This window comes from Pocillopora damicornis, chromosome 11 (assembly GCF_964200805.1).
Source record: "Pocillopora damicornis chromosome 11, jaPocDami1.2, whole genome shotgun sequence".
NCBI classification, from domain to species: domain Eukaryota; kingdom Metazoa; phylum Cnidaria; class Anthozoa; order Scleractinia; family Pocilloporidae; genus Pocillopora; species Pocillopora damicornis.
In genome coordinates, this window is record NC_142680.1 from 9,261,751 (window position 1) to 9,283,210 (window position 21,460).

General features: G+C 39.1%; 2 protein-coding genes across 3 annotated transcripts; one reads left to right on the plus strand and one right to left on the minus strand.

Moving 5' to 3' along the window:
• The first annotated feature begins 1,818 nt into the window (after positions 1 to 1,818).
• On the plus strand, positions 1,819 to 21,442 carry LOC113686227 (uncharacterized). 2 transcript variants are annotated; one of them, XM_027203823.2, is made up of 2 exons: positions 1,819 to 2,149; positions 20,141 to 21,442. In XM_027203823.2, exons 1-2 carry the CDS (start codon positions 1,897 to 1,899, stop codon positions 20,674 to 20,676), a joined length of 789 nt encoding a protein of 262 aa, XP_027059624.2. In that variant the 5' UTR covers positions 1,819 to 1,896; the 3' UTR covers positions 20,677 to 21,442. The 2 variants fall into 2 exon arrangements, with proteins under 2 accessions (XP_027059624.2, XP_089044154.1); XM_089188028.1 differs by lacking the exon at positions 1,819 to 2,149 and adding an exon at positions 17,346 to 17,735.
• Positions 9,972 to 13,339, minus strand: LOC149037354 (uncharacterized). The gene is made up of 4 exons (XM_089188029.1): positions 13,200 to 13,339; positions 12,690 to 12,710; positions 11,139 to 11,519; positions 9,972 to 10,948 (listed from the first exon to the last, which is right to left on the minus strand). Exons 1-4 carry the CDS (start codon positions 13,204 to 13,206, stop codon positions 10,866 to 10,868), a joined length of 492 nt encoding a protein of 163 aa, XP_089044155.1. The 5' UTR covers positions 13,207 to 13,339; the 3' UTR covers positions 9,972 to 10,865.
• Positions 21,443 to 21,460: the final 18 nt, after the last annotated feature.

The following is a 21,460-nucleotide window of genomic DNA, read 5'->3' on the forward strand; positions in this document are numbered from 1 at the left end:
AGCGCTCACAGAGATATAACACAAGTCAACCCCAGCCTCGTTCTCACGTGTGGCGCTTACATGTCCAATATGGCACTGAGAACTGTAAAAAAGGCTATTCGAAAGAGTTGCATTATCTTGCGATTTAGAAAAACGCTCTTCATTTTGTTGCACCAGCTTCTGTTCAATCCTGCGTCTCAAATTGTCTTTTACGGACGGTGTGGATAAAGATTCTTGAGATGAAGATGACTCGCACACAGCTTGCGTACGCATTTTCGCCTTTGGCACCTTTTCATCGTCTTGATTGAACTCTTTTCAAGAAATTTTCCATGGAAGGGCCAGAATCAGAAGACGGATAACCTTTGATACACACGAAAACTCAAAAAAACTGAAATAAAAATAAAAATACAACGATGATCCGCACTCCTGCTAATTTTTTTGGCAAGTGTGAAAAAATTTGCAAAGGATAGTGGGATATGTAAGGAAAGGAAGGATTGGAATACTGGAATACAGCAAAAGAAAGCCGGAATTTGAGTGGTTTTGATATGAAAACGTCCCCGCATTAGGCCGCCATTTTTTTTCTTCGCTTTTCATGGATCGTATCACTTAAAGTGAGCTCGAGTAGCCTATTTCCCGCGAACAGATAGTCTAAAAATACACCATTCTGTGAAAACACTGTGACATAGAGTCAGTATGGGAGTAGCTGAACGCTCCAAGTAATGGGCTCCTGACATGCTCAGTGACCTTGATGAATTTAATTAAAGTTTCAAAGCTTTGCCTCGTAGATGTAAGACAGAAATTCAAAAGTTTAACACCATCAGGTAAATACCAACCATCAAAAATCTCTTCAGTGGAGTATAGAAGATTTTCTTTATGGAAAGGTTTCACGAGTCTCGTCAACACATTAGAAAGCATAATAAAAGAGTTGATTTCGGTTAACAGCTGACATGAAGCTTGCGCATGGCATACTTACCCCTTGACACAAGAAACAGATGGTTCAATATTCTATGGAATGAAAATTTACAAAAAGTCCACATAAAAGCTGGAGACATACATGTCTTTATCAACCTGAAGACGGGAGTCATAACAATACAATGGGGGGGGGGGTGGAAGGGAGGCAAGGGGGAAAACACAGGCAGGTGGAAGAACGTGTAACGGGAAGTGGGTCACATGGACCCTCTGTTCTTCCCTCCCAACCCCCACTGGTTATGGAGCCCACATAAATTAAGAAAATTAGCATAAAATTCCTCTACAGAATTGCAATTTTGCAGCTGCAAAATGCTGTAGATCTGGAAACTCCCATCGAAAATCCTTAATCTAATATGTCCATTTGCGACCTAAGATCCAAAACCCAAAAACAAATGCATTGGATGATGCCCTTTTGAAGGACTAGAATGTACAACTGCCATTTGATGTTCTTATTAAAAATTATAATTAGAAAGCTTAAGCGACCTTTATTCTGGAATCTTCCAACCAGGCCTACTTGAGAGAGCAACAAATACTTGAAAAATAGTAATTAGAAGGAATGCGTTGAGAAGCGTGGAAATTATTGATATCTTTATTTTTACTATTATCATTATTTCAATGCACCAGTAGATTTTATGATTACCATAGCAACTAAATATATCTGATTGAGGAAGGGATAACAGAGAAAAATTATTGAAAACGAGATTCTTCCCTCTAAGAAACCTAGGCAGCCAGAATTAGAGAGGATATTAAAGACGTAAAAGAACGAAAGCCCTGACTCTTTTGGCTCCTTATCATAGCATGAGGATCTGTCTTTTCCATGTCATTCGCACATGACAAACGCAATCAAAAGAGTAATCTCAGTAGGATCGAATTTCTCAATTCAGCTGAAGTAAAAAACTTTATGGCCTCAAGAACGCAGTGTTTAGATTCTTGCTCAAACTGCTTGAAATGTCTGCTGTACATCCACAGCCACTCGAGCCCTCATTCGCTCTTACAATCAGCGAGGATGGAAATCATGTTACGAAAGACAGATTCTCTTCGGCAAAGTGCGATTGTTGTCACAAAAGATATCTTATATGCAATTTTCGAGTGTGGCAACTTCTGCTATTGCTGTTTGCAATACTCGTCATCATGGGCGGAATAGCAGTTCTAGCTGCAATCTTTGGTCCTGGGAAAGCTACTCTTGAAGAAGATTATACAGGTATACGAAATTGAATGTCTCATTTGAAGATGAGTGATTTTGGGAATATATATAACCGTACGGCGTAATATGCGACTAACACAGTCTATATACTGTAAGATTTTACGCCACTAACCCAGTCGGTAGATTAATTATAATAAATTAATATATGATCAAATTATATTACTGGCGTAAAATTTACATTATATATATCACCGACTGGAAGAAATGACGCCGTTAATTCTGGCGTAAAATCTTACATATATACATCACCGACTGGACGAAATAACGCCGTTAGTAATTGGCGTGAAATCTTCTATATATATATATATCACCGACTGAGAGAAATTACGCCGTTAGTTACTGGCGTAAAATCTTCCATATAAGACAACCGACTGGAAGAAATTACGCCGTTAGTTGCTGGCGTAAAATCTTCCATATAAGACAACCGACTGGAAGAAATTACGCCGTTAGTTACTGGCGTAAAATCTTCCATATAAGACAACCGACTGGAAGAAATTACGCCGTTAGTTACTGGCGTAAAATCTTCCATATAAGACAACCGACTGGAAGAAATTACGCCGTTAGTTACTGGCGTAAAATCGTACATATAAACACAACCGACTGAGAGAAAGTACGCCGTTAGTTACTGGCGCAAAATCTTCCATATAAAGACTATCGACTGGAAGAAATCACGCTGTTAGTTACTAGCGTAAAATCGTACATAGAAACACAACCGACTGGAAGAAATTATGCCGTTTGCTGCTGACGTGAAAATTAATTAGCGGGAATGTTTACACCTTTTTTCCTATCATGTTTTAGCGAGGCCACCTTAGTAAGTGGTGCGACAAATTTTTAGCTAAGCTTGAAAAGTAACAAGGTATGGACTGCTTCTACGAGCATTTCGTTTGTTACAACTTTCTCACTGTAGAGTCGTATATGTACTCATACCATAAGCTTTAAAAAAATGATAACAGTCTAGTTTGAATTCGAATGTCTTGTATTGCTTTTTTTTGTGTGCGTGTGCGTGTGTGTGTTGGGATGTGTTATCGTTTCAGTTCGCATTTTCAAGACCAGTCATTACCCACTTTATCCCTTGCCATTTGAATTTAGACAGAATGCATTATGAGACATTTCACATTCAAAAAACTCTTCATTTCGATATTTGTAGATTTTGGACAGTGCCGTGAGAGTGGTAATGACTAGCACCCACGTCACTGTCTTTTCTGTATTCTTTTACGTTCTTTATATGTACGATTTTACGCCAGTAAATAACGGCGTAATTTCTTCCAGTCGGTTGCGTTTATATGTAAGATTTTACGCCAGTAACTAACGGCGTAATTTCTTCCAGTCGGTTGTCTTATATGTAAGATTTTACGCCAGTAGCTAACGGCGTAATTTCTTCCAGTCAGTAGTCTTTATATGTAAGATTTTGCGCCAGTAACTAACGGCGTAATTTCTTCCAGTCGGTTGCCTTATGGGGGATGATACGCCAGTAACTAACGGCGTAATTGCTTCCAGTCGGTTGTCTTGTATGGAAGATTTCACGCCAATTACTAACGGCGTAATTTCTTCCAGTCGGTTGTGTAATATGGAAGATTTTACGCAAGTAACTAACGACGTTATTTCTTCCAGTCGGTTGTCTTATATGGAAGATTTTACGCCAGTAACTAACGGCGTAATTTCTTCCAGTCGGTTGTGTTTATATGTAAGATTTTACGCTAGTAACTGATGGTGTAATTTCTTTCAGTCGGTTGTCTTATATGGAAGATTTTACGCCAGTAAATAACGGCGTAATTTCTTCCAGTCGGTATATTATATACTGTAAAATTTTACGCCAGTGACTAACGGCGTAATTTCTTCCAGTCGGTAAATTATATACTGTAAGATTTCACGCCGTTAGTTAACGGCTTAAAATCTTACGTATATATACACTGACGCACATAGTGGCGTAAAATCTTACAGTCTATGGACTGTGTTAGTCACATATTACGCCGTTATCTAACTACCGAAAATTACCACCTGACAATTGTGTGCGTGTACATGCTTGATAGTATACCAAAACATATGTATCTCTTCGGTATTTGTTTGTTTGTTGTTGTTGTAATTTTCAAAATTTTATTATTATTGGTGTCTATTCAACATATATTTATTTAGTTGCAATCGAAAATCGTCGTAAGAGTAATGATGCCATGTTCCACGGTTCCGGAAATCAATAACACTTTTCGATGAAATGCAGCCTTTTCTGAATAGGAGCAGTCATCGTTATTTCTATAGCAAAAGATCTTCACCTCGAAGAGGTCTCGATTTTCGAGTGTTTACACTTTTAAAGAAAAGTGTGTTGTACTCACCAACAGAAAAGTGGGCTAGTAAGGTTTTGTTGCTTCCCAAACAATATATTAAATAAGATTTACCGAATAAAAATTCCCCTTTCGCAATCCTATCAACTATGCCGATTTTAAACGCCGAAGGGCCATTCAAATCACTCACAAACCGTTCAAGAAGCAGTTTTTATATCAGTTGTAACACAAAAATGGTATGTCAAAGGCACCGTGATTGATTAATTTTGAGGGCTTCGAAATTAATCAAGTCCTTCATGTGAAAGCTAGTGTCAAAGAGATTAACTTAGAAAACAATGTCTGATGTACGCTTGACATGCACACACGTACATCTATTACTTGACCGGAGTTGGTTGTGCGTGAAAGCGCCTTGACCATGAAAGTTCTTCAAATGTGGTCTGTTTAAAAACATGATTTTCTTAAGAGGCTCTTGTTTCATAAGCTTTCCATAAAGGTGAGGTGTTGTAGGACTGGTGATGATTCCAACTTAGCTTGACAGGGTGCAGTGGGTATTATAACAATTATATTAGAAAATCAAGACTTCGAGATAGTTTCGAAAACCCTAGACGGGATAAATGGCCAAGAAAATAACAACAACAACCAAGAGGCAAAATAAACAAAACCAAGACAAAACGTTAAAAAAAAGCTTAGATATGCGAGACCCTCACTAACCACCTAGCAACTTTGTTTGAACTTGTGACAACTGCTATTTAAACAAAGTATGTGCAACTTGGCTTTCAGGTTAAACAACACGGTGAATGAACTTTCCTTGCGTGATCTTTCATGTTAGGTGTTAATTTTCTTTGTCTGCCTCAAATTAGGGATTGATACCTTAACTTTGAAGTAGAACGTCGCAGAGAGTGCGTAATGACTTTTAGGAAACTAAATCGCTTACAGAAAGTTTAGATGATAAAGCCCTTCAATTATAAAGTTAATATCATTTTACTTTCCGACAAATTCTAGAATGGGACTCTTCACTTGAAGTGATTTACTCATAGAGTGAGGAAAAAACATTCAACATTTACATTTGTTTACCCTTTTGAAAAATGATAAAAGCACTCGATGTATGCTCGATCTCATACTAACAGTTTTCCAATGGTTTCCATTTGTAACATGACTTCTGTTAAAGAAATATTGGTCGACGGAAAATTAAGCGTGCATTATATCACAGTAGACCACTAAGAGAAACAGAGAAAACAGGTACATAGTTCGTGATGTTTATTCTTTCATGAGTTTTTTCACCGCAAAAGTGGAAGTCCAATGCCACAAAAAAAATAATAAAATATGTTGACTTTGAGCTGACTTAACGTGGACGCAAAGGAATGGCTGCTTCATGTCAAACTTTTTGTTGAAAGCAGAGGCAGGTGTAAAAAATTTATTTTGAGTTTTCATTCATATTTTGTTCTGGCATTAAATTCCGTTTCTATATAGACAGGTTTATTGATCTAGATTTGGCTCTTTCTCTTTAGGCGATTTTATTGCGCGTCGCATGAAGACATTACGAAATACACGTTATTGATAGTAAGGGCCTTCTTTCTTGTAGAAAAACCAGGGTTGAACTAAAAAACGAAGATTATCGCCAAAACGCTTTCTGGGGCCACAGAATTCCTGACAACGCCCGCTATAAATCTTTACTGAGCTTGGTTTTTTTGCTTACTCATTTATGTTTCTCCTTGTCGAGTGTTTCTTTTGTTTTGGTTTGTTTTTTACGCTGTGACCCATCAAGTTCTAGCGACGTACCGGCAGCTTCGAACCTTTTAAAGTTAGTACTCTCAGGTTTACATAACTTTCTCGAATTCTCCTAACCTCCTTCGTGTTTAAATGCAGCAATGTAACCACAGAATAAGTCCACTATTGCCCAGTTATACGTTTTAGTGTGAAGTATCGCTAATTTTTAATATTTAAAGAAGGTACCCGGTTAGATCGCGCCATGGTTAGATCGCTCCCAGTTAGATCACTCCGACCAAAAGTTAGATCGCTCCACTCGAAAGTTAGATCGCTCCATCAAATAAGTTACTTCGCTACCAACAAAAGTTACTTCACTCTATGTGGGTAGTACTTGGTGTAAGACTGCCCAAAATGTCCCGGGCCACCGCCCATACTATTAGTACTGTAGTAAGACCTATGGTACCCGCAAGAGTTGTGTAGTACCTGTGGTAGCTGTGGTACCTGTAGTAGCTGTACTAGTAGATGTAGTACCTGTAGTGGCTGTAGTAGCTGTAGTAACCCTGTAGTACCTGTAGAACCTGTAGTAGCTGGAGTAGCTGTAGTAGCTGTAGTAGCTGTAGTAGCTGTAGTAGCTGTAGTAGCTGTAGTAGCTGTAGTACCTGTAGTAGCTGTAGTAGTAGTTGTAGTACCTGTAGTACCTGTAGTAGCTGTAGTAGGTGTAGTACCTGTAGTAGCTGTAGTAGCTGTAGTACGTGTAGTACCTGTAGTACCTGTAGTACGTGTAGTAGCTGTAGTACCTGTAGTACCTGTAGTAGCTGTAGTAGCTATAGTAGCTGTAGTACGTGTAGTAGCCGTAGTACCTGTGGTAGCTGTAGTACCTGTAGTAGGTGTAGTACTTGTAGTACCTATAGTATCTGTAGTGTCTGTAGTAGGTGTAGTAGGTGTAGTAGCTGTAGTACCTGTAGTAGTAGTAGCTGTAGTAGCTGTAGTACCTGTAGTACCTGTAGTACCTGTAGTACCTATAGTACCTGTAGTACCTGTAGTAGGTGTAGTAGGTGTAGTACCTGTAGTATCTGTAGTGTCTGTAGTAGGTGTAGTAGCTGTAGTAGCTGTAGTAGCTGTAGTACCTGTAGTAGTAGTAGCTGTAGTACCTGTAGTACCTGTAGTACCTGTAGAACCTATAGTACCTGTAGTACCTGTAGTAGCTGTAGTAGGTGTAGTAGATGTAGTACCTGTAGAAGCTGTAGTACCTGTAGTACCTGTAGTAGCTGTAGTAGTAGTTGTAGTACCTGTAGTACCTGTAGTACCTGTAGTAGCTGTAGTACCTGTAGTAGCTGTAGTAGCTGTAGTACATGTAGTACCTGTAGTACGTGTAGTAGCTGTAGTACCTGTAGTACCTGTAGTAGCTGTAGTAGCTATAGTAGCTGTAGTACGTGTAGTAGCCGTAGTACCTGTGGTAGCTGTAGTACCTGTAGTAGGTGTAGTACTTGTAGTACCTATAGTATCTGTAGTGTCTGTAGTAGCTGTAGTACCTTTAGTACCCGTAGTAGCTGTAGTAGTTGTAGTACCTGTAGTAACTGTAGTAGTTGTTGTACCTGTAGTAACTGTAGTACCTGTAGTACCTGTAGTACCTGTAGTACCTGTAGTACCTGTAGTACCTGTAGTACCTGTAGTACGTGTAGTAGCTGTAGTAGCTGTAGTAGCTGTAGTAGCTGTAGTAGCTGTAGTAGCTGTAATACGTGTAGTAGCCGTAGTACCTGTAGTAGCTGTAGTACCTATAGTACCTATAGTACATGTAGTACCTGTAGTAGGTGTAGTGGGTGTAGTACCTGTAGTATCTGTAGTGTCTGTAGTAGGTCTAGTAGCTGTAGTACCTGTAGTAGTTGTAGTACCTGTAGTAGGTGTAGTACCTGTAGCAGGTGTAGTACCTGTAGCAGGTGTAGTAGCTGTAGTATCTGTAGTAGGTGTAGTAGCTGTAGTAGCTGTAGTAGGTGTAGTACCTGTAGTCCCATTAGTATCTGTAGTACGTGTAGTAGGTGTAGTAGCTGTAGTAGGTTTAATAGGTGTAGTACCTGTAGTATCTGTAGCAGTTGTAGTAGCTGTGGTATCTGGAGTACCTGTAGCAGCCTTAGTAGGGGCGTCCAGTGGTGTAAGGAATTGTAAAGATTCCTTTCTACCTTCCAACAAATTTTCCAAGCATTTAGATCGACTAGTCTCACTTTAGTCAATCGATCAAACTCGGATAATTATTAGGCGTAAGGCAGTGAAACCGAGTCCATACTCAAAGGGATTGATATAAACTAATGGGCGAGAGAATATATAGAATATAAACGTAGGTATGTGAGTCCTGAATGGAACCTTCTACAAAGTACAAAAGACGATTTGCACAAGCTTATTAAAGGAACGTCAAGGTTTACACACATTTGATGAAGTTAGTGATATATAGGAATATTTTCTAGCGTTTATATTTTTTTACGCGTCCTATCTTGTTCTTACGACTATGATGTCCCATTCTCAATTGCACAAAATTGACCCGGCGAGGCTACCAGGGGCACCCAAGGACAATTTTCTGCTAAATATCTGTTCGGAGAAGCAAATATTGCCAAGAATTTTCTTTTGCTTGAGGAAGACTAAAAATTCCTAGATGGACCTTTCATTCATTTACAATTTTCGATGCTTTATACCTAATAAATTCCCTACCAATTCTGATTTTTAATGTTTCAAAATCAGTTCCCAGGTTACAATATTTTTGTTAAAAAATGGTCACCTAAAGTTTTTTTTGGATTCTAAAATGTGATGGAGAGAGGTCACCAGAAAAATACTCAATTGCGTAAATCGTTAAATTGCAACTAAAATTTTCGCAAAAGTAACACTGAAACCTTTGTAATTGTGAAAACTGACTTAAGTTCCTCTAGGATGACCGGTCAGACCGGGAGGGCTTTCCATAAGTTGCTCGAGATTTTCCAAAAAGTTTCACATTATTTCTCAAACAACTGCTCAAAAGTTGCCAAAAACAATCAAAAGTTGCTTATTGCAACAAAACTTACTCAAACGGTTGCTCAAAAACAAAATCTTTGTTTGGTCTGAAGTTATGAAAATATGCAAATTGTACAAACAAAAATAAGATTTCTTAGAATTTTCGTGCAATTTTTTCAGCGCAACCAGCGTTGCTTAATAACTTTTTCCGGAGTTAAAATCACGAAGGAAATGTAATGAGCCAAAAACATTCCTTAATGACCTTCTTCACCCGAGACACTCGAGTCAGTCGAGTGAGAATCTGCGTCAATCATTTACAATTTTCTGTAAAAACCGCTGACTGACCTTGCGCCCTTCATGTGCCTCAGGGGAGGAGTATTTGTCTCCTTTTTTTACTGGTAATTCGCAAATTGTCTACAAAACATTGTGAAATATGGAACAAAGGCTAATTCAAACACTATGATAAAGTTCTAGAGAAATCTTAATCCAAAAGCCAATAGTTGCAATAAAGGAAAGATGTTGTTCCAAATACGAGAAGTTGCCAAAAAGTTGCCTGCTTGTGGAAATCTCTAATGACCTAAACGATAACAATTTTGTAGTGCCGCTTAGAATACATTTCTAGGGTGCAGAAAAGAAAACTCTGGACTGCGTAAAAAGTGATTCCAACATACTTTAAAGGAGACAGTCTTTGGGTGCCCCTGAGGCTTTAACCCTTTACTATGTGACATCACGGCACTGTCAAGCGAGTCCGGAAACGTAGTTGGAAAACGATATATTCACCTTCCCCACCCCCTTCTCGCGACTTTAAGACGACCGAGTGTGACTGACTGGAAAAAGCCAACAGAGAGACTTGTATTCAAATGTAAAAAACTTTTATTGCCACATTAATCGATAACAAGAGCTAATGATAACTAATGATCAGATACTTTTCTTAAAAATTGAAATTATTCTTATTGAAGTCTCTACCTAACTAATGGGAAACTCATAAGTTTCTCGAGCTAACCGCTGCTCTATTTCGCAGAATCTTTTTTTTTTCTTGTCTTTGCCATGCTATTACTCAAAACAATTCTTTCAACAATCTGTCATTTTAAGGCACATCAAGAATGTAAATCAAGACGAACATTCTAGAAATTAAAGAAATGTTTGCCAATAAAACATAACAAAGTTATCTATACAAACAATAAAAGAACTATGTGATAAGCCTAAAAACGTTAATGACGATAGAATAATACCTTTTCAATGAATTTATCTTTTTTTCTGTTCGCAGAATTGAATCTTGAAACAAATTTTGGTAAGGGTAAATTGAACAAAATTCTGTGAGGCTACTTGAGCCTGTCACGATATAATCTATTGATTTTAAAATACTGAGGAGCTCTGGGAAGGTTTAGAACTTGAGCTCCGAAGTTTCATTTTCCCATCAGTTCTTTATTCATTTATTTATGTTTACAATAGTTCTAGGCGCATGAACGATTTTCAACGAGTTCTCTGCACGGATAGCTAGGCAACTATCCGCTCAAAGACTAAATATTAGGCTCCATTCACACCAAAGCTTGAAGAGTCCTTAAACATGTTTAAAACGGTTTGTGACTGTTTAGTGCACTTTTATCATTTTCAAAATTTTGCAACGATTACGCAACGTCTTGAATTCAATTCAATTTAATCCGTTTAGAACCCTGTGTTCCTTTTTAACCTAGGGATTTTACTTATTAAACATGTCTATTTGGTGTAAATGGTTCATTTGTTACGTATGTGAGTTAGTCTCTTCCGTTTCTTTTTTTGGGTAATTGGGAAGAAAAATGGCTTAGGTTGTCACTCAGCTTCTCTACTTCTGTTTTCCCTGCAAGAAAGAAGGAATACAAATTGTTTTCATGGAAGGTTGCACAATTTAAATTAATCCGATGTTTGAAAAGTATTATTAGAGCAGTATTAAGTCAAGGTTGCTTTATGGGGAGATCCAATGTCATAGGAATGGACCTCTGTTCAGTTTATTTATAGTACAATAGCTGAGCATTAATATATTAACTTGCCTCTCTTCCTAGGTTCCAGCCGTCGTGTGGCCCCTGGTTCCTCTCCAACCCCATCATCAATGCCTCTTCCATCCTCCTTGTCCCCGCATTCGTGTCTTTCTTCGCCATTTCCTTTTGCACTGTTCTCGTCGCTGCCTTCTTCAGGTACATCTGCATCAGTTTCTCCTTTGATCTCTTTGTTATTAGCACTTTCGCTCTCTTCGCTAGTTAATTCTCCTTCGCTATTACTGGTACTTTCTCCTGCGCTCTTTTCACTACTTTCTGCGTCGTTCTCGTCGCTACTTTCTCCGCTCTCTTCGCCACCACTGCCTCCTTTCTTCCCATCTGTACTGGCGCCTTCTCCGACATCATTGCTGAATACTTCTACTACTTCTCCTGACCCTGTGAAAAAAAAGTTATTTTTTTAACTTCAGAAAAAGTTACAGTGCGATTACACACTTTAGTCTGTTAGTCACACCGAATTGTTGATAGTAACAAAATTTAGCACTACTGTCCGTATGAAGCAGGCTACTAAGGAAAAACGTCACATAAACATCCTTGATCAATATAGATATACAAAGGAACAAAACTGAAGCATGAAAAGCCTTTAAAAAAAATTGAAACTTGTGCAATAGGGTTCAAATACAAAAAGAAATACAACGGTTACCAAAACCGAACACCTCACGCTATCTGAAACGCCTAATTTTTAATCATAAAGTTCAATTAATTCCTAGAAATCTGTTATTAAGATATTTACGGCGCAGAAACATGTCTCTAGTTGGTTCGTTTACTGTCAGGTGACCAGCCAATTGCACTTTTTCCCAATATGTATACTAGGGAGCGGATATTCTGAATTTTATCAAAAACGGTACCTTGATAATTTTTTTTAAAGAAATATTAGGTGCTTTCAAGAGCCATATATACAGCCATTATGGCTCTTTCCCCAAATTTTAAAATTGTAATTTTTGAAACGACTACAACTTTAATATCATCCTTTTCAAATATCAGCTAATGCTAATTTCTGCTGTGAAATGGTGCCGGCATGCTCATGAAAGGCAAACCAAGTCTAAGAAAATAATCACATTTAGCGCCTTTATGAACTTTGTCAGAGAAGAAGCAGAACTTGCAAATGACCCCATCTTCTCACCTGATGCCCTGAAAGCGGAACGCAAGAAGACTGGTACCCAGCCGAAGTGGGGATGGAAGAACAAGTCAAAGAAGAAGGACGATAGTAATTTGAGTGCCAATTCACTCGCGATATCAGGTACTCCACACCCTAGCGATCTTGCCTCGTCGACAAAACCATTTGCAGATCAAACAGATCAGGCCTGCCCCCTTTGCAACGGTCAGCTAATGCCCACGACTGCAACTTTTTAGTGGTCACTTGAGGTCTTTAAATTTATTTCCTCTCGCGGAATATACGTCTAGATTATCAATTGCGGATCAATTTTTTTTTTGGCGTAAACTTAACTGGTTTATATCAAAAAATAACAATTCTTAATATATAAATCAAAACACTTCTACATAACGTAATGTCATAATCATGTTTGAAAATAGCTATCATTGTCTAACCTTCTCCTGGTTTCTTTAAAGCTGAAAAAGAAGACAAAAAAAAGATTTATCGGAGACTTCTTTTGTGGGAATTGCACTTCGCTCTCTGTTATCTCGAGCCATCGCCCCTGACTGGTACCCCCTTATATGTGCCGCCCAAAGGGTAGGGTTTTTGCACCGGTTTGGTCCGAAAACGGCAATAGACTTTGTCCATTAGAAAGAAAGAGAAAAGTACCAATTAAGATTTAGGTTTTTTTCCTGTTCCAATCCAAGTAATGATGACATAATTTCTAAGCCGCCATGTATGAAAACAGGTGTAAAAACATGACAGTTTTGGTCTGGAATAGAGTCAGGGATTTTGATAACCAGGAGGCGCCCCCCCCCCCCTCCCTCCCCTCTGCCAATAATTCCCAGGAGTACTCCCCGGCACTGTTCAACTGGCGAAGAGGTAAGCAGAATGAATTTTATCTCTATGATAATAGTATGTTTTAAAGTCAATACCCTTTTCTCTACAGTAGCTTTCCTTCTCACCTTTCATTATGATGTCCAAACTTTCCTTATCGAACGCTGATTGGTATAGGTAGGTGACTCTTGTGTTCTTTCCTCTAACTTTACGGCATTGGCTTTTTCCAATCTTTGCCCTTTTTAAGTGATTTATGATTCAATGTTAGTAATGCAGTTATTTTTTTTTTGGTTCATTATTGGTGTTGTTTGTTTTACATTTCGATTGTAATAGGTATGCTTTTGCAATACTGTACAATGATGCAGCCATGCAAAACTATTACTATACTACACCTACCACACGTATTACAAATACTACAGATACTACAGGTAGTACACATGCTACAGGTACTACACCTACTACAGATACTACCGATACTACACCTACTACAGCAACTACAGCTTCTACAGGTACTACATCTACTACACCTACTACAGGTACTACAGGTACTACAGGTACTACAGGTACTATAGGTTCTACAGGTACTACAGGTACTACAGGTACTACAGGTACTACAGGTACTACAGGTACTACAGGTACTACAGGTACTACAGGTACTACAGGTACTACAGGTACTACAGGTACTACAGGTACTACAGGTACTACAGGTACTACAGGTACTACAGGTACTACTACTACAGGTACTACAGCTATTACAGCTACTACAGCTACTACAGATACTACAGGTACTACACCTACTACACCTACTACAGGTACTATAGGTACTACAGGTACTACAGGTACTACAGGTACTATAGGTACTACAGGTACTACAGCTACTACAGCTACTACTACTACAGGTACTACAGCTACTACACCTACTACACCTACTACACCTACTACAACTACTACAGACACTACAGATTCTATAGGTACTACAAGTACTACACCTACTACAGGTACTACAGCTACCACAGGTACTACGGCTACTACACGTACTACAGCTACTATAGCTACTACAGCTACTACAGGTACTACAGGTACTACAGCTACTACACGTACTACAGGTACTACATGTACTACAGCTACTACAGGTACTACAGCTACTACAGGTACTACAGGTACTACAACTACTACTACAGCTACTACAGGCACTACAGGTACTACAGCTTCTACAGGTACTACATCTACTACACCTACTACAGCTACTACAGGTACTACAGGTACTATAGGTTCTACAGGTACTACAGGTACTACAGGCACTACAGGTACTACAGGTACTACAGCTACTACAGCTACTACTACTACAGGTACTACAGCTACTACAGCTACTACAGCTACTACACCTACTACAGACACTACAGATACTACAGGTACTACACCTACTACACCTACTACAGGTACTACAGGTACTATAGGTACTACAGGTACTATAGGTACTACAGATACTACAGCTACTACAGCTACTACAGCTACTACAGCTACTACAGCTACTACAGCTACTACTACTACAGGTACTACAGCTACTACACCTACTACACCTACTACAGACACTACAGATACTATAGGTACTACAAGTACTACACCTACTACAGGTACTACAGCTACCACAGGTACTACGGCTACTACACGTACTACAGCTACTATAGCTACTACAGCTACTACAGGTACTACAGGTACTACAGGTACTACAGGTACTACACGTACTACAGGTAATACACGTACTACAGGTACTACACGTACTACAGCTACTACAGCTACTACAGCTACTACAGCTACTACAGCTACTACAGGTACTACAACTACTACAGCTACTACAGGTACTACAACTACTACTACAGCTACTACAGGTACTACAGCTACTACAGCTACTACAGCTACTACAGCTACTACAGCTACTACAGCTTCTACAGGTACTACAGGGTTACTACAGCTACTACAGCCACTACAGGTACTACATCTACTAGTACAGCTACTACAGGTACTACAGCTACCACAGGTACTACACAACTCCTGCGGGTACCATAGGTCTTACTACAGTACTAATAGTATGGGCGGTGGCCCGGGACATTTTGGGCAGTCTTACACCAAGTACTACCCCTCTATGTTGTAAAGTGAAGTATTTCTTACCAATGATCTTTAAAGTTTATAACTGATGACGTGTCTTACAACGATTCGAGTACACCGTATTCACTCTTTCCTTCAGATTAGCCACCGAGCTACCCTGAGACTCACGAAAATAAATTCTTAATTCCGTATTTGCATGTTCTTTCAACTAAATATAAACAATATTGAACCCCACCACACCTCACTCGCAAGACACCATCAACAAACGAGACAGTGAATCTGAAAAGTGGCCTAAGAAGGGCTTTGGACAGTGACAGACCTCATTTCTGTTTTTTTAAGAGCGGACCCTTTCTCTTTGCGATTTCCTTACATATTTAGGCTTCTCAATTTCTACTTTGATATTGAATACTATGCTATTCTGATGTCGAACTCTTTTACACTAATACATTTCCGTACGCTCGCACGGCCTCTACAATTCTTTCTTTTCGCTTTTCACTCAAAACAAATTAATATAATGATTTATTTCTACTTCTACGTCTTTGAAAACAACGACAGCAATCCATCGTTCCATGAAGAACAGCTTCCCGCCATGGAAAATGACCTTTCATTCCTTATCACAAGTTTCCAGACTTGGTCACACGAGGAACAGCATGGTTCAAAATACCCCGTAGTGAAAATTTTAAGTTCAAACAAAACAAATTATTGTCCCTGCGCCCTTGCGTTTTTAGGCATAATTTTGAGGAAATTCAGAAAAATTGAACGATGCAATAACCAGCCGAACAGTTATGCTAAACGTTGAAAAAACACTAACGGTTTAATAATTCATCGGCGGCGTTACGACAACGACGTATTACATAATTTCGTTCGTCTATTGACGTACAAGCATTTCATCACGTGGAAGCCACTAAGTTTGTCAGATGCGATTTATCATTACCAACACAATAAAAACAACGTAAATATCATAATTCCCCGCAATGGATATGCGATTAGTGAAACTGGAAGCAGGGAATTACAAAGGAGTACTGAACTCTTAACGCTACGTTTGGTTTCTCGGTTTTGTTTCTAGATGGCATAATTTAATGCTAGTATATTAGGGATTGTTAAAATGAAGTGTATTGCATAGTGCGCTGAGAGTTTCACCTCCATAGTGAGATGTTAGAATCGATGGTCAAAAACCGGACAGGAATGGTGTTAATCTTGAGAAAACTACCGCCCCTCCCCCGTAAAAATCAACGCCAGAAAATGGTTGAGATTGATGCATTTTGGTACGGCTTACCAAAACCCAGGTTTCTGATCCTTTTTTAGAACCTGAAACCTGAAGATGGGAGTAATATAATGGGGGGGGGGGTGGGTTGGGAAGCAGGGGAGGGGGGAAGAACGGAAGAGAGATGGGAGAACGTGTAACGGGAAGTGGATCGCAGTGACTCTCTGTCTCCCTCCGTCCCCACCCCCACTGGTTACCGAACCCAGTTAAATTAAGGAAATTAGCACAAAATTCCTCTACAGCATCCCAATTTTGCAGTCGCAAAAATTTGTAGATCCGGAAACTTCCATCGAAAATCCCTAATCCAACATATCCATTTGCGACCCAAGATGATGCCTATTTGGAGGACTAGGATGTACAACTGCCATTTGATATCTATATCCGAAAATTATCATCAGAAAGCTTAAGCGACCTTTATACTGGAATTTTCCAACCAGGCCCGTTTGAGAGAACAAATACTTGAAAATAGTCATTAGAAGGAGTAGTTTGAGAAACGAGAAACGAGAAAATTATCAATATCATGATTATCTTCGTAGAAAAGGTTGTGGTTATTCATCGTGCTGAATAACAATAAAAACTAAGTTTTTCGTTTGTCTCACGATTTAGTCACGTGCATCACACGTGACTACATCGTGAGACAAACGAAAAACTTAGCTTTTATTATCATAATTATCATTATTATTTTTTCAATGCACCGGTAGATTTAATAAATACCATAGCTACGAAATATATCTGATTGATAAGAGGGACGGAAAATAAAGGAAAATTATTTAAAACGAGATTCTTCCCACCAGGAAACCTAGGCAGCCAGAATTAGTGAGGATATCAAAAATGTGAAATTAAAGAGCGAAAACCCTAACTTCCGAGAGGAGAGGGCGAACATTAAGGATAAACTTTTGGCTCTTTATCATAGCACGTGTCTGTCTTTTCCGTATCATTCGCACGTGACAAACGCAATCAAAAGAGTCATCTCAGTAGTCAAAACTTCAAAGTCTGAAGAACGTACTGTTAAGATTATTGCTCAAACTGCTCGAAATGTCTGCTGAACATCTACAGCCACTCGAACCTTCATTCACTCTTACAATCGACGAGGATGGAGATCATGTTGCGAAAGACCGATTCTCTTCGGCAAGCTGCGATTGTTGTCACAAAAGATATTTTATATGCAATTTTCGAGCTCGAGTGTGGCAACTTTGGTTATTGCTGCTAGCAATACTCGTCATTATTGGCATAATAATAGGTGTAGCTGCAATCTTTGGTTCCGGAAAAGCTACTCTTCAAGAACATTTCAGAGGTATTTAAAATTAAACATCTCATTTAAAGATGAGTGATTTTTTTAGGGTTACGATGTCTGTCCGCACAATCATGTATTGAAGAAATAAGAAGTTAACGTTAGTTTAAAATTTCGCTGTGCCATTTTGAGGTTTTAATTCAAGATCCACCTTTTCTGAGACTCAGGTAATTAAAATCATATTCTTTAAACGTAAACCTTTTTTCCGACTCGGACCGTTCGAGAAAACAGACGTACTCTCTTTCAGTTCCTCTGAGTTCACTAGGAACACAATCAATCAATTCAAACTGCCAGGTCTTTCAGACGCATCACTATCGTCATCGGACGCCTTGTTCTCTTCGGGAACACGTTCTGGCTCAGAATGATATGGTCTTACAGCAGCCACGTATTTCACGGCAAGGTAGAGCTCAATGACGTCATGCAAGATGGCGGCGTTGTTGCTCGAGTTTTAGCTCATTCATTCTGAAAGTAATGATTGAGGTACTGAGGTGAAGCAGATGTTGACGGAACTTGTCGACCGTGAACGGAAGTTGCATTGGAGACCGTGAACGGAAGTAATCTCGCATACTACCCCTCCCCACTTAGTGAAAGTCAAAATTAATTTCGATGAAGGTCAGAAACTCACGTGAAAAGAAATAAAATGTTTGTATGGTTTAATAAAATAATAACCCAAATCACATTTCCGAACTTCTAAAACTGCAACTTGAATCGAGAAGCCGAAATTTTTACACCCAGGGGACCCGTAGCGGGTTCATTTCAACACACGCTGTCACCACGCAGAAGAACATCAGAGGCAGCCTTATTGGTAAGCCACGCATTTGCGTTCGTCTTCAGTTGGTATTAAGTAATCATTGCTCTATCTCTGTGCTTGTCCACGGGAGCTCTTCAACATACAGTCTTTACATTAATCATAGCGGCCAAGATAGTCTCACTTAAATTTTGTTTTGAGCTCCAATATTTCGGTCCGGACTTAAGGCTCGCTCGAACAAAAACAGCAATACCAATCTCGTCAGTACAAAATGCAGACTGCAGACTGAAGGCTGCAGAACGGGTACAAAATGCAGACTGCAGACTGGGTACAAAATGCAGTAGACTTAGAAATTATACCATTTTTTCGTTTGATACGTGGTAATATGTCATCTTACAGCTTACCGAGCGTCACGCAATCGCTTCTCCGCGATCATATTTGCACTATTGTGGAATATTCCTTGCCCGCTTCTTGATCACAATCGTTCCTAATATAATTTCAAGCCTTCATATAGTCCTCTCACTTTGTGTGCGAGATGTCTGTACAGAATTCACCAAGTTAATAAAAGCAGATGTAGATGTAAATAAGTGCCACTTGAATATTTATCACGCGCAAGATTAGTGAAATAATTGACAGCTTTGCACGTGGTCTATACGTTACATCTTTTTAACCGATATGTGTAATTTTGTTGACAAAAATGCGGACTGAGATAAAAACTGTTTCTTCGGATTGATATATTTTCAACGTTCAAGGGTTTACACAAACTGATTTTGACTTATGTGTCGTATATTGTTATTGGCTTGCATGAGGAACCAGCGAATTTTTGTAGGGAAAAAGCGAAGCGTTGGTTTCGTGACTGGCCATTTGTTTACTTTTCGGGTGGTTGTATCTCTTATCTGTTCGGTGACTACGCAAATATTAATATGTGAAAATCAGACTATATGAAGGCTTGAAATTCTCAAGAAACAGGAAAGGAATATTTCACAATAGTGCACATGATCGTGATAGATTAGGGTTGTTAATATTTTGCTGCTAGAGCAACCTTCGATGCTTGATTATGCCCACCCAGCCCACCCTCCGCCCCACAAACACCCACACACACATCAACAAAAAGGACACTGTCTTCCCAGTAACCTCTGCCCCTCCCACCTCCAGCCCACACAACATTTTTTCCAATTCCCATCATGACGAATGCACAAGTTTTGTTATCACACAACTGCCCAAAAATTAAAGAAAATTTATTCCAAAAGTCTTGAAAGTTCACATTAACCGAATTCAATATCAACAAGTCCAAGAAATCAATACAACTTTAGCCATAACATGAATGAGCTGGCTCCAAGATCCCCTTGATTAAGCAATAAGGACTGCTAAGACAGTACCAACAGAACTTTGGCAACAGCTAAAGAAACTGAACCGCCATCTAGCCAAAGACTAACAGCTATTCAGGCGACAACCGCGAAAGTTTAAACTTTTGCTACGATAACTAATATAGAGCATCAAACACACCTGGTCCAAAAAAATCCGTAATAAATTACAAATATCACTGCAACTCCCATTTCGGAAGCAACAGACCAACCCCCGCCCCTAGTATGGATGAAATATGGGCGGGAGGCGGGATGATGCTGCTGATGATGTTTCTGTTTTTTCATTACTTCATCAGGTGGTAAAGATACTACCACAGCACAACCAACAACCACAAAGAAAGCAACGACTGGAGCCCCATCAGCAACCACTGCTCCGACAACCACAGTGCAACCAAGAACCCCAGAAAAACTAACAACTTCTGCTCCACCAACAACTGCTCCAGCAACCACAGCGCAGCCAATAACCACAGAAAAACCAACAACCACTACTCCAACAACCACAGCAAAATCAACAAAACCAACAAGTACTGCACCAACAACCACAACACAACCAACAATCACAGAAAATCCATCGACTACTGCTCCACCAACAACTACTGCACCAACAACCACTACACAACCAAAAACCACAGGAAATCCAACAACTACTGTTCCACCAACAACCACTGCACCAACAACCACAGCACAACCAACAACCACAGCACAACCAACAACCACAGCACAACCAACAACCACCGCACAACCAACAACCACAGCACAACCAACAACCACAGCACAACCAACAACCACAGCACAGCCAACAACCACAGCACAACCAACAACCACAGCATAGCCAACAACCACAGCACAACCAACAACCACAAAAAATCCAACAACTACTGTTCCATCAACAACCATTGCTCCAACAACCTAAACAACCTCATGAGAAGGAGAGAGAAATGAGTTGCCAAAGAAAGAACGCCAATTTTGCTCACTTTTGACAAGGTCATTTCTGAGCTTATTATTTTTTTCCTTTTTTTTTTGTTTTAAGATTCTTTCATTGTCATTATTCAATGACGTAAGTTTTTTTTAGAAGCCGCTTTAAATTAGTGAAAAATTACGCTAGTTTTTATAAAAAACCGCATGAATTTAACTCGTCTTGAAAGACACCATGACACCAAATAAAAAAATTAAAATGAGTAAAGTGAACTAGGTACCATTTGAGGAAGAATTTGGTTAAAAAGAGACTGGGTCAAAATGTTTGCCGAAAGATATCGAATTCTTTCCTGGAAAATGCCTTTTAATTCAAAAAATATACAGATAGATTCGAATCAGCTTTGTAAATATTGATAAACTTTTAATTCTGATATATCTCAACTGCATTAGACTTCTTCATTTACGTCAATAGGATCATTTAATTTTTTCCTCCATTATTTTTACTGGTAATATGTGGCTTTGTCCATTGTTATTATGCATAGCACAATCAGTGTGATCGCTATGCATTTATAAAGAGATGTAAAACTTATTCGTTTGTTAGGGAAAGAAGAAAAACGTCATGGAGTGTTAATGACAGATTTAAATAATTAATAAAGTATTTTCGTTCGTTACCTGTCCCGCAAGGGTCTTGTGTATTTGCA

What these genes read in the sequence shown, in the direction of transcription:
- LOC149037354 (XM_089188029.1), bottom strand. An exon ending in TTTAAAGAAACCAGGAGAAG is followed by an intron (nt 11,520 to 12,689) that starts GTTAGACAATGA and finishes TTTTTTTCACAG; the next exon opens with GGTCAGGAGAAGTAGTAGAA. An exon ending in GCTGGAACCTAGGAAGAGAG is followed by an intron (nt 10,949 to 11,138) that starts GCAAGTTAATAT and finishes TCTTTCTTGCAG; the next exon opens with GGAAAACAGAAGTAGAGAAG.
- LOC113686227 (XM_089188028.1), top strand. Translation starts at nt 17,477, where the DNA reads ATGTCTGCTGAACATCTACAGCCACTCGAACCTTCATTCACTCTTACA. An exon ending in TCTTCAAGAACATTTCAGAG is followed by an intron (nt 17,736 to 20,140) that starts GTATTTAAAATT and finishes TTACTTCATCAG; the next exon opens with GTGGTAAAGATACTACCACA.